This window comes from Neovison vison, chromosome 4 (assembly GCF_020171115.1).
Source record: "Neovison vison isolate M4711 chromosome 4, ASM_NN_V1, whole genome shotgun sequence".
Lineage (NCBI taxonomy): Eukaryota > Metazoa > Chordata > Mammalia > Carnivora > Mustelidae > Neogale > Neogale vison.
Genome location: NC_058094.1, coordinates 49,804,906 through 49,817,707, shown reverse-complemented (window position 1 = coordinate 49,817,707; position 12,802 = coordinate 49,804,906). Strand labels below are relative to the sequence as shown.

The window sequence follows — 12,802 nt, the reverse complement described above, 5'->3', positions numbered from 1 at the left end:
AAGGAAGGGTAGGAATGGTGGCCTGCATAAGACAGAAAATGGTAGGGAGTAGATGCATCTTTTTACCCTTGAGCCTGGTGCTGGGCCTTTCAGCTGTCATTGTCATTCTGGATGACTGGAAGAAGGTCAGCTGCCAAACGTCATGGAAAAATCAGAAAATCCCTGAAGGATGTTCAAATCTTTTACCTATGTTGGCAAGGGAAGAGGGCGCAGAGCAGGAGGGTGAGTCAAAGAAACATACGAGTTGCTTTCTCAGATGATCCAATGTCTTGTCCACGTATCTCAGCAGCTGTTTTCATCGGCTACTTCAGAGAAACATGGAAAGCCCCCATAATGCACCTCGTGAGTTCTGCCAAATAAATGAAATTCTGGCAGAAGAAGTAAGGGGAAACATGCTCCCCAGTTGGCATTCAGCTTAGGGAAAAGTTTGATGGTCATTATATATCTTCTGTCACTTTGTTGTCTTCTCCATAGCATGACTTAGATATCTATATTTAAATTCAAGAATCCATTTTAACTTTTTAAAAATATACATATATATATATATATATGGGTGATGAATTTAAGTAGTTTTCAGGCCCCTCCCTGTTGTGAAATTTGTTTTTTTAAGTTGCTCAATTTCTTTCTAGAAAATATTTCAAACACTGTGTGCCTTGAGCGGATATATTTTGCAGGTATCTTTCTGCAAAAATTTTTATACCTTTTATATCTTATGCAGATACATGTCTCAAATTAAAATCATACCGCTCTTTCTTTGGCTTTCATGATGATTCTTGATAACTTTAGAATTAAAGTCCTTTCAATGTGACTCATGTGAAATGAGAAGATCATAGAACAGGTGTAACTGTTTCAGGCTTTCTCAGTATCTGGCAAATATATGGTAATATACACAAATAACTTTTGCAAAGAAAGTATTTCCTATTTATATGATGCTTATGGGAGCAGGGCACAAGTATTGTTTGGATCTATTACATTTCAATAAATAAGATTCTTTAAATTCTGGGCCCCAGACCAAAAATTCAAAAGAAGTCTTTTAGTATGGTTTTAATACAACCTTTATAGAAAGGCTTCTTCAGAGCAATGCAGAACCTGCTTGATCTGTCTTTTTAAACTATGTTTATGCTTATTTAGAAGTTTTGACTGATTATGTAACATTAGACAACACTAAGATATTGGAATGTTTACTGCTTTGGTCTCTAATATGATATCTTATATTTAGTCAGGGAGGAGGAAACTAAACTAAATCACAAGACTACACACAAGACACAAGACCCAAGATTTAAATTTTGGATGTAGATATGGCTTCAGAAACAACTGACTTCAGGTTAAGGGCACCCCTGACTAAAAGATTATATGATGTTTTTATATGATTCTAAGTCCAAATGACTCTATCATTTTTATAAACCATTCTCTGGTGAATATTCTTCAGCTCCTTCATTATAGATTCTCTAGTCAAGCTAACTTGTTATTATAATTGGGGGGGGGGGAACCATTGGCTTTGCTAATGGGAGGAGGGAAAGTGGAAGCAATAACCAGAAGCAACATCTTTCCATGTAAGATACCATTTTTATCACAGAGAACACAGATGATAGCAATATTGGGCCAGTGTAATAATATTAATTATAGTTGTAATCTTAGCTGTATAGCTGCCTTCAAGAGTAAGAAAATTAATTTCTCAATATTTCATCTCAAGCTACTCTTAGGTTATTACATTTAAGGCAAAATAATATTACAAATAAGGCACTTACGATTTTTGGAATGTACATGGGCCACTGATGATTTAACATTTAAAAAAATAGAGTACATACCAGACAAGAAAGGGATAAAGCTATTTTACTGGTTCAATAAAATGGAAACAGATACAAATCACTAAGAAATTATTTAGTATAATTTAATTGCAATTATAAAGAGTTTCACAAAAATAAACTTGAATTTAAGGACAAGTTTTACAAGCTTATGGATTATTATTTGAATTAAACATTAAGAATAAAAATTAAAACTTTGCTCTACAGATTGAATTTGCAGCTATCCTGCCTTGCTAGTATTGAAATGAATGCGTTTCTTAAAAATTGCTTTACTGGGTTATGTCCAGGGCAGTGTTCCTGGAGTAAGAAGTTCCTTCCTGGTCCCATCAGAATGAGGCTCTCACTACTCTGCCGTTCAGAGGCTGGGGTGGCCTGTTGTTGTGCTGAATGGGGACAGCTTTGTCACCTTCAACAGTTGATAGAAGGCTTCGGAACTGTGCCAGCTGGGAGGGAGGATGAAATATTTAAAGAATCAAAGATTATTAAAGTTACACAGAACACTTTATTTCCAGTATTATTAATGAACTGATTTTTAGAAAACGGAGTTGCTGATTGCAACAGTCTCACCAGGGGGAAGGGAGGAAGTCAAAAATACCTTCACATTTATTTGAACTAGGTATTTCGTTTAGATTATTAATGATGGGCTGGATTAGAACGCCATCTTTCTCAGAATGTCAACTGGGCTACTTTGGGTGAGTGACATTCTGCTTGTTACCTCAGTTTCCGTATGGTAAAATTACAATATCATTGCCTGTTTTCACTCTGCTGTGCCTTTTATTCCCATAACTTACTCATTTCATAACTGTACCTCCCACTCCCCTTCATCTATTATGCCCATCCCTAACTCCTTCCCATCCGGAAACCATCAGTTTGTTCTCAGCATTTATGTCCTATTCTGCTAAAAATCTAGCCTCTTTAGAGTGACTTAAGCTATGGCTGAAGGCTTATTTTGTGGACCACAATATGTGATAGCTTATCAGCTCTTACGATAATCACTTTCCCACCCCAAAATATATTCCTACCTTTTACTTAAGACATCACCTTACCAAAAAACCTGTCATTTAATATAGACAGATTTTTAAGAGATCCACAAATACATCAACTGGCTTATAAAACTATGGAGATGTGAAAAAAAATCACTGACTCCATCAAAAGTGAAAATAATGATTGCACCTGAAAAAAACCTGGCATGCCCTCAACATTTCAATACTAAGTATAGGTTTAATATAGGTAAGATTTTATATGGATAGTGCAGTACGAAGCAGACTCCCTAAATAGCTAATAGGAAAAAATATTAAACACTATCAGCTATTTACCTTGGGTTGTTGTGAAGATTAAATTGGTTAGTACATAAAAAGTTCTCCGAATGGTACTCACCATGTAACATACACTCAGTAAGCGGCCATTACCAGTAGGCTACGTTCATTGCCTGTCCTATAGGTTTGTTATGACAATTGGTTGACAAAACCTAGGTAAGGCACCTAATGAAGGGAGTTGCTCAATCAATGGTAGTTATTAATATAATTATAAACTATAATTAAAGACATATCTTGTTGGATAGTTAATAACTAAAGCTTCAAAAAAAGAACAACAACAACAACAAAACCCTTTGTCAGCTCTCAGGGTATGAGCGTTGTGAGGCAGAGTTCCCCAAATTCTTAGTAGAACGTCCCGTGACAATCTTTTCTTTGTTTCTGAAACTTTCAGGATGACACTCAACACAGTTGGATTTTTCCTTAATAAGGTGGAAAAGATAGTAGGAGTTCAGAATCTCATTGTTTTTTTCTATATAAAGTAAAAAGCAGTATTACAATGCACATTTCTTTATTATTCTTTAACAGACTTACGTCAGAAATGAATCTTTTTTCAGTAGGAATGGAAAACAAACTCCTCAAAAATCTATTTGAAATCATAACATCCCCCATTAATACTAGGAACTGAAGTGGTGTTAGTGCTTTGCACTCCCAGTTCCCACTCTCCCACCTTTGATGTTCTACCTGCTCTGGGCTGATACTGATGCTGTCCTTGCAGATGATCCAGGTTACACTCTCATAAAGGGGAGGATGAGTCAGAGAGCCAGAGTAGGTCCAATAATCAAGGGATGAAGGAAGGAGAGTAGATGGGTCAAAATTTGTGAATGGGGCTCGTTTGTTCTGGAGGAAAAAAGAAAAGTAATATGTCATTATACCATGATATAAAATACATCATATACACATATGATGTCTATGTTATATTATTGTGGCATATACACTGTCTTGAAATTTTAGCTGGGACTTAAAGTAATTTTTCCACTATATAGTATACACTGGTGTGCTTGAAAATATAAACAATAAAAGTAATAGAAGACTGGGGCGCCTGGGTGGCTCAGTGGGTTAAAGCCTCTGCCTTCGGCTCAGGTCATGATGCCAGAGTCCTGGAATGGAGCTCCGCATTGGGCTCTCTGCTCAGTGGGAAGCTTGCTTCCCCCTGCTCCCTGTCTGCCTCTCTGCCTACTTGTGATCTCTGTCTGTCAAATAAATAAATAAAATCTTAAAAAAAAAAAAAAGTAATAGAAGACCGAAAATTTGCAACACTGACATTTGGCCAAATAATCTTCTTTCTTCCTCATTTGGTGGAACATAAACAAAGGTTAGATTGTTTTTAAATAATCTATTCCCTCTAAAAGATATTTCATTTCCAAAATAAAACCCTTATTGTTTTTTAGGAATGAAGTCAGATACTGTTCCAGTGACAAATCTATTATTGACATGCTTATTGGTTAAGTTTTAGCCTTCTTCTATTTATTCTTATATTCTTTTTTGATTGTTTATGAGTGGCCTATTAATGATATCTCAGAATAATACCCTTAACTCCTGCATTTTTTGTACTGCTAAAGAAGCAGAGATAATTTTCTTTGTGAAATGGGAAAAAAAGTCACATTTTAGTTAGATACGTTTTTTAAAGAAAATTTGAATGGCTATAGAACCTGTTTTCTAGATTTCATGCTGCTAAAATAGATTAAAAAAAACTGGGAAAAAGAAAAGTATAAAACAAAACAAATACCTGAGTGAGAGACCTTCTGAGAAGCAAGTAATATCTAGTAGTACCTTGATTTTTCAAATTGGTAACTTTTGCTCTAGTCTTCCTACTCCCCACGTCAAATACATAATCAAATGATTTCAATAGTTCTGTGAACTCTTGTTCTCTGATTTAAACCGATGTATCTAGTCTATTGACCTTGGTTTTAACTGCGTTTAGGGCATCAAGTACTTTCTGCAGTCTTGGGTTGGCCCGATCAACCTGAAGATTAAAAAATTAAATAAAATGTGAGTTAGATATTGTTATAAAGTCAAACTATGTTTAGCTAATTTTTTTTGTTTTGTTTTTTGTTTTTTTTTCCTCTTTTTTTTTCCAATTTATTTATTTTCAGAAAAACAGTATTCATTATTTTTTCACCACACCCAGTGCTCCATGCAAGCCGTGCCCTCTATAATACCCACCACCTGGTACCCCAACCTCCCACCCCTCCGCCACTTCAAACCCCTCAGATTGTTTTTCAGAGTCCATAATTTTTTTTCAATTAAAAACAGTAACTGAAGAAAGGTAAGGTATTTTATCACTGTTTTAGGAGAAGGAATTTTGCTGGGCTTATGTCTTTGTGGGCCCTTGTCCTTATAAATTGTTCATAACATGTAACCCCTGTCAACCTAAAAACAAGAAACCAGCTCAAGAGGCAAAGTGTTTATTTAAGAGCAAAGAACTGCAATTCGTGGTGCACATGTGGGGGTAGAAAGCCAAATAACATTCCAATTACAGGACATAGACTAAGGATTTTATAGAAGGAAAGGGAGATCATGTCAGTGGTTTTGAGAGGAGTTCATTGGTGCTGACAAACAGGACGGCATCCGTACTTCACTGATGGGTCATGTGAAGTGGGCACTATGCAAAAGTTCAGTCTTATCAGATCTCTCAAATGGGATATTCTTGTTCTTGCTGACTTCTCGGAATGTTGGCCGTTTGGCCCAGTTCAAAGGTTTAGAAAGCAGGGTGTGCAAGACAGTTCTCTTGGAAATGTTTCTATGGCTCCATTTTAAAATGGCTCTGTGTGTGTGTCATTTTTCATAGCACAGAGAAAGTGGCAAACAAAAAGCTCAGTTTTAATTTAATATGGGCAAGATGTTCAAGGATATACAAGTCAAAATCTAGGAACTTAGCAAAACTGTGACACAAAATACAACCTCTTACTTTTGGCCTGTTTTATTAGTTATAATTGGTACAGTGTATAATGTGTTGTAAGTGTCCAATAAAGGTTAACTAGAATTACTGTAATTCCAAAAGTTAGCCACCGAAGTGTGACATTTATAATAAGAAACATGTTTATGACACAGAGCTCCCAAGCCCTCAGGATTTCCTAAGTGATGAGAGCAATAAAGGTGTCTTCTCTTATGTTAATTAGGGGACTTAGGGACTGAATCTGAGGATGAGGGCTGGTCACCAGGAGAACCAACCATGTGATTAGAGAGTTGGAACTTTCAGTTCTACCCTCAGACCTTTGGGGATGGGAGAGGGAATAGGGGCTAGAACTTGAATCAATGGCCAATGGCCAATTGAGTAAATAATGAGTAAATTGACAATGAGTAAATAATGAATTCACCATAAAAACCCACAAAGACTGGATATAGTTTCCAGATTGGTGAATTTGGGGAGATACAGGAAAAACAGTGTGCCTGGGCACGGCAAGGAAGCTCTTTGTCTTTCTCCATACCTTCCCTTATGCATCTTTTCCATTTGGGTAATGCTGATTTATATTCCTGTATAACTAACTAGTAACCTAGTAAGAAAAATGTTTCTCTAAGTTCTGTGAGCTGTGCTAGCAGATTAATCAAACCTCTTCAAACCCAAAGAAGAGGTCTCAGGAACCTCTGATTTATAGTCAGTCAGGCAGAAGAGCACCTAACAAACAGGGCTTGAGAATGACATCTAAAGTAGGGTGGGGGAATTGTAACCTTTGCAAGTCTGAACTTGAATCAAATCAGACAGTGTCAGAATTGAGTTGAATTCCTGAACACGCTGCTGGTGCCCAACAGTTGCTTGTTAGTGGTGGGGGAGGGAGGGGAAAACTGTACATTGGGATTTGGTGGATAGAGCTCAAGAAGATCCAAGTATACACAATTTAATAAGAACTTCCCTACAAAACTTTTCAGGGAACTCCTATAGAGAATTTAAGTAACATCTGCCACTTTAAACATTAACTGAACTTTCTTCATGGAAAAATAATCCTCTTAATATTTTTCCCCCGATGATACATTAATTTGATAATAAGTTCAGGAAAGGGAATTTGGAAAATAGCAACTCCCTCCCACTCCACACCTTCCCATTCTATCCCTACCTGAAAAACTTAATTCTCTCTTAAAAAGAGAAAGGCCAAGAGAAAACTGTAGCAAAATTCCATAAAATGGAAAATTTTTAAAAAGAAAGACTCAGATATATTTCTGCCTTATTTTATGCTATTTTGATATTTGATTGGTAAGAAATAGTGTTAGCTGAGCTCTGTAACTCTCTGTAACTCACCTTCATCAAAACACCGATAATTGCCAAACCATCAGCCTGCGAGATAGCTTCAGCGAAGCTGGAGTACTTTGCAGAATTCCAGTGAACTAGGTGAAGCTAAAAATGATAATGTGGTCAATCAGTTATTTATACCATTGTGAAGACAAAAAATTATAAATTAACTTGTTAATATATGAAGATGTGTCTTGGCTTAGATAACATTTATGTGAACATTTATCTAGTGGATAGGAAAAGTTACCTTCTCACTTTGTGGAAGGATTGCGTACATTGAGTAGAGCAGGCAATTTGCAATTTCCATGGAACCAGTGAGTAAAATTTCTTTTCCCAAAATATCATAACTATTCAATATACTCCTTTTTAAAAATTGCTTTTGTATGAAAAGACAAGGAATTCCAACTAACTAGCTTTCAACAAATCTGAAAGAATTTCTGTCAGGCGAGGTCCTTTTTTAGCAACTTTATAGGAAGGGATTCCTGGACAGTCTAGGAATCTTGGCCAAGAACACATTCTCTTAAGAACCTCTAGACACCTGTCAAGACATTATCTCTAGCCTAAGCTCTCTATGGAACTCTAGATATGAATATCCAATATGTATGTTTGTCATCTTGTTATCTTCTTGATATCCCCACATGGATGTCTAACAGGGTTCTCAAACTTAGTAGGGCCAAAGTACAACTCTTGATTTCCTCCTTGCCAAACCTGTTTCATTTTCTCATCTGTGGAAAGGTACTACCATCTACCTAATTGCGCAATCAAAAAGTACAATAGTTACCATTAATTTCTTACTTTCCCCACTTATCAACAGCCATCTCTCGGCACATCTCATAGATTAAAGTTCCCTGCTTGGTTCACGACTTGAAGTCTTTGCATTGGTTGCTGATTATCTTTGGCATGTCCCTCCCCATAATCTGTCAATGACAGCCTTTTGTCTTGAATTAGGGCTGAACACGAATGCCACTTCTGAAAGAATCTTTTTCTGACCTCCCAATGTAAAGTGATCATCTGGTCAATCATATCACTTTAAATTAATTAATTCTCTACATACCACTTACTTAATCTCTTTCACTCTCTCTCTTTCCCTCTCTCTCTCTTGCTTTTCCTTCTCTCTCCTCCTCCTCCCTTTGCCCCAACTCCTGCTTCTCTCCTATCCTCCCTCCTGTCCTCAGTTGAATGTTGAATTTTGTGGCTAAGTGCCTTTCTTCTCTAGCCTGGATTATTTTTATCTTTCTTAAATTAGGTGAGGAGATTTCTGACTAAGACTTCTTAGGTGCAACCAGATATGCCTCTAAAAATGTAGTATTAATTTAGGCTCCCAACCCATTTGACTTTAGACTACTTTCAATTTTTTAGGGAAAAATGGGAAGAAACATTTAATGGATTTATGTAGTATTAAAAGTTATTAGCCAAGCTTTACAATGTAACGTAAAGCCAATTATATTTGTGTAAAATTCCCAAATCTTCTATTAAAATAAAAAAATGCACATACGCTGTAACTTATCAATCCCTCTTACACAAACATCTGCCCTACTTAAGTGCTTTCGCTAGTGCTTAAGGTATATGTACAGATGTATTTGTTGAAGCACCTTCTGGTAAAAGTAAAAAACCAATAGAACAAAGGCATGGTAATTGTTCATTGGTGGGGGCCAGTTAAATAAATTCCAATATATTTATATATTGAAATAAAATTAAAAGAATGAGAATTAAAAGAATGAGGTGGAATTAACTCTATTGACTTGGAAAATGATTATGATAAATTGGTAAGTAGAAAAAGAGGCACAAAACCACAATGTATTATACATTTGTTTTTATAAAATTAAAAAACAGTCAACCTGTATATATGGGTGTGTATATATATATATATATATATTTATTTAATATTCATACATATAAAGAGCAAAAATTCTCTTTCAATCTCGCAGATGCTTTATTGATAGATTGATATAAATATTCTTGATTTTTGTTTGTGTATATAGACAAAGTGTCTTGAGAAGGATCGCTGACTTCCACGGGAGGGCAACTCAAGCGGCTGGAGGTTGGTGGCCGGCAGCAAGAACCCTCAGATCCTCACTGAGGCGTACGCTACTCTCTGTGCCCATTCCTAGGTAAACTTGCACTCTTGGTAGAGTCTGACGAAAGTGTTCCAGCCTGGCCACACCCATGCCGCCAGTGTGTCCTAACTTGAACATTTGAATAAGAAGCAAACGGTCTATTTACTTTAGAGTAAGAGCTTTAAAGGAGAGCAGCACCTCCTCTTGAGGCTAGCCTAATGTTAAGATAACAGTTTTTTGAGTCATTTTGAAGACAGAGATGATTCCTGGGCTCAGGACATCAATTCCAGGTCACCTTTTTCACATGAAAAATTTCCTTCTATTACCAAACTTGGTATGTGTGTGTGCTTGATTTTAATGGGGCCTGGGAATTCCTTATAGGGATGAGAATCCTCATTCCTTTGGAGCCATTATAAAGGTGACTTACGTAATACAGCAGCTGCTTCTGAAAGTAATTCTCAGTGCATTTATCTCTTCTCACTTACTAAGTTACATTACCTCTCCAGAATATTTGACTCCATCCACTGTATGTTCAGAACCATAGTCATCTGTGCTGCCCCAGTGAAAATGGAACTGATAGAGCCTATAGCTTTCAGAAAGAGGACCACCTCTCAGCACTAGAAGAAAAAAGGAACCATTATTAGTTTTATGATCATAAGCTCCTGCTTGTTGTTGCATTTAACATAAGCCAACAATAAACTGAATTAAATAGAATTAAAAACAAACACTAGTGCCAAAGTTTTTTCTTGTTGGATTCCTCCCAACAACCATGATGATGGTGTTCATATGTATGGTGTGTCTCTGAGCATTGCGTTGATAATATACAGTTCTCAGCACATGAGTGGTAATTTTATTGCTTCCTTTTTTCCTTTTTTTTTAAATTTTTTTTTTTAAGTAAACTCCACATCCAGTGTGGAACTCAACATGGGGCTTGAACTCACAAACCCAGAGATCAAGACCTGATTTGAAATCAAGAGTCGAATGCTTAACTGACTGTGTTACCCAAGTGCTGCTAATTTTACCTTTCCCTGCTGCCAAGGAAGTATATGGGAAGGTGAGTGAATTATAGTTTTACCAGCCTTACCTTGAATCTGCTTTAATGTGCAAGTTCATTCATTCTTTCAACAAAGACTATATAGACAATATGCATTAAGATCTTTAATAATTTATTTTGAGTAACAAGTTACACATACTTTGTAACTAGTCAAGTAACTAGTCAAGACACAATGAGTATCTTGACACCTTTGTGGAGAATGCCTGTGCAGGAAAAAAGAGAAAGTGCCAGGGGGGCAATGGGGTCACTCTAAAAATTTCAACATTGAATGACTGTGTCATTTTCAGGGTCTATGTAATCTTATGATTAATTAAACACTTATAACACCAGATCTAATTTAATATTAAAAAATGGACATACCCCCAAGTTGCCTAAAATTTAGACTCAGAACCTTGTAGGAAAGTGGTAAAACAAGTTTTGCCTTTTGTCAATAGAGCTGTCTTATGAAATTGTCATTTAGTAAATTTTTCAAGAAACAGTTATGAAAACCTTACCATATAGCAGGAAATGTGCTAAGCCTGGGGTATGAAGAATTCAATCACTACAGTCTAGTAGGGGAGGGGGAGATAGATAAGTGTACTTATGCACAGAATAAATCTTGCAAGATTTATGTAAGACTCATTTTCTTAGTGGTACCCAAGCACTTTACAATGATAGACTCATTTTTCTGGACACAAAAAATAAATTCTTCAGTCCATTTGTCTTTCTTACTGTGTTCCTCCATCCTCATTCCAATTAGAAAATATTTGCCTTTTCAGTTTCTATATTCACTATGATGGAGCATTAGACCTTCTTGGAAAAAATACTGTTTATTCAAAAAGTATGAAGTGAGTATAAAGATATTAGAGACCAGAAGAGATAGGATGGTGTCATGATGAGAAGGGCTGAAAAAAGACAAAGCTGGGAGTTCCAAAAATCATCTTTACCACTTGGCGGTTTTCCAGAAGTCCAAAATGCTTCACCAGATTGCAGCAAATTTACACACATGCACTACGCATGTGACAGAAAACTGAGGATGGCATTTACGTTTCTTAAAGTCCTATTGTTTAAATTTTCTTAGTAGGGTCAAAGAAAATATAATCAGAAGGGTCTTTTCGCTCACCTGATCGGTTATCATTGTCCTCATAGTTTATATGGAAAGAATGCCCCACGTTGATAATTTCTTTGGCTGTGGCTGGATCATAGGAGATACTGATAGGTTTAAGAGAGGTGTCATGTTTCGTTTCACTCGTTTTAATATCAATGGGAGATTGCTTATTTCCGTTTGCAATGGGGTACAGCTTGCCCCATTGTTCAGGACCTACCAAGGCAAACACATGCATACAATCAAAACTTCATCAAATGTTTGACTCCCCATTTTATGACTCCCACTAAGCATTTACTTATTAGATTATGATTTATTCAAGTATCTTAAATGGTATTCTGTTTAACTTAATATAAATTCAACATTTGAGAATGCATCTTTTCTATACTCTTATAAAGTATTTGTCAACAAAACTATAACTATTTTACTGTTAGTACTAGATTTCTAATATATATAACATAAATATGTTGTATATTAATATATGTACATATATACATATGTTATATATTATAGATATATATATTAGTATTCTCTCTATAATATATTATATACTATATATATAATATATCTGTATATATATATTAGTACTCTCTCTCTATATATATATATAGAGAGAGAGAGATTGAGAGAGAGGAAGAGACAGAGAATGCATTTTGTAGACAACCATATCCCAAAGGACAAGTGCTAAGATTACATGTAAAGTTATTATAATTATTCAAGTCAGGCCATTCAAACCATTAACCTATGACTATATAATTACTTTATTTTATTTATTTTTTTAAATGCTCTATACCCTTTTTTGTTGGGAAAAGCAGTGAGCTATTATTTTGATCTACATGAAGCAGAAGCACTTTACCGTTTTTGTCGTCATATCCCCAGTTGGAACTCGCCATGATCTTCTACTTAGTTTTCTTTTCTGCAAAGATAATACCTGGAATAACTGCCTGCAAGCCAGCATGCAGTAAACAAGCCAAACCGCCACTTGTGGGTTTTTATAGGAACTTCTCTGCCTTTAATAGGCCACTATTTCATCACCTCTGCCTATCAGGAAGTATAGATAAGTGAAAAAAAAAAAAAAAAGAGGAAGAAGAAGAAGAAGAAAGAAAAGAAAAAAAAAAAGAAAGTAGTAAAAAAAGCCCACAAAGGTCAGATCAGTTCCAATTATTTTATTTTCTTATATTGTAAGGGAGAAATATCAAAATTGTAGATTTTATAAAACCAAGCCCTATTTCTCTCATGTTAGTAAATCATATGGCTGAAT

General features: G+C 35.8%; 1 protein-coding gene across 2 annotated transcripts; it reads right to left on the bottom strand.

Moving 5' to 3' along the window:
- Window positions 1–2,131: 2,131 nt before the first annotated feature.
- CA1 (carbonic anhydrase 1) lies at window positions 2,132–12,434 on the bottom strand. 2 transcript variants are annotated; one of them, XM_044247110.1, is made up of 7 exons: window positions 12,398–12,434; window positions 11,560–11,757; window positions 9,902–10,020; window positions 7,356–7,451; window positions 5,022–5,084; window positions 3,803–3,958; window positions 2,132–2,248 (listed from the first exon to the last, which is right to left on the bottom strand). In XM_044247110.1, exons 1-7 carry the CDS (start codon window positions 12,432–12,434, stop codon window positions 2,132–2,134), a joined length of 786 nt encoding a protein of 261 aa, XP_044103045.1. The 2 variants fall into 2 exon arrangements, with proteins under 2 accessions (XP_044103045.1, XP_044103046.1); XM_044247111.1 differs by lacking the exon at window positions 11,560–11,757.
- Window positions 12,435–12,802: the final 368 nt, after the last annotated feature.

Bases quoted from the DNA above. Each gene is read 5' to 3' on its own strand.
- CA1 (XM_044247110.1), bottom strand. From the start codon at position 12,434: ATGGCGAGTTCCAACTGGGGATATGACGACAAAAACG. The intron at 11,758-12,397 runs GTAAAGTGCTTC...TTGCCTTGGTAG, and splicing joins GGGATATGACGACAAAAACG to GTCCTGAACAATGGGGCAAG. The intron at 5,085-7,355 runs GTGAGTTACAGA...TTTAATCTTCAG, and splicing joins TTATCGGTGTTTTGATGAAG to GTTGATCGGGCCAACCCAAG.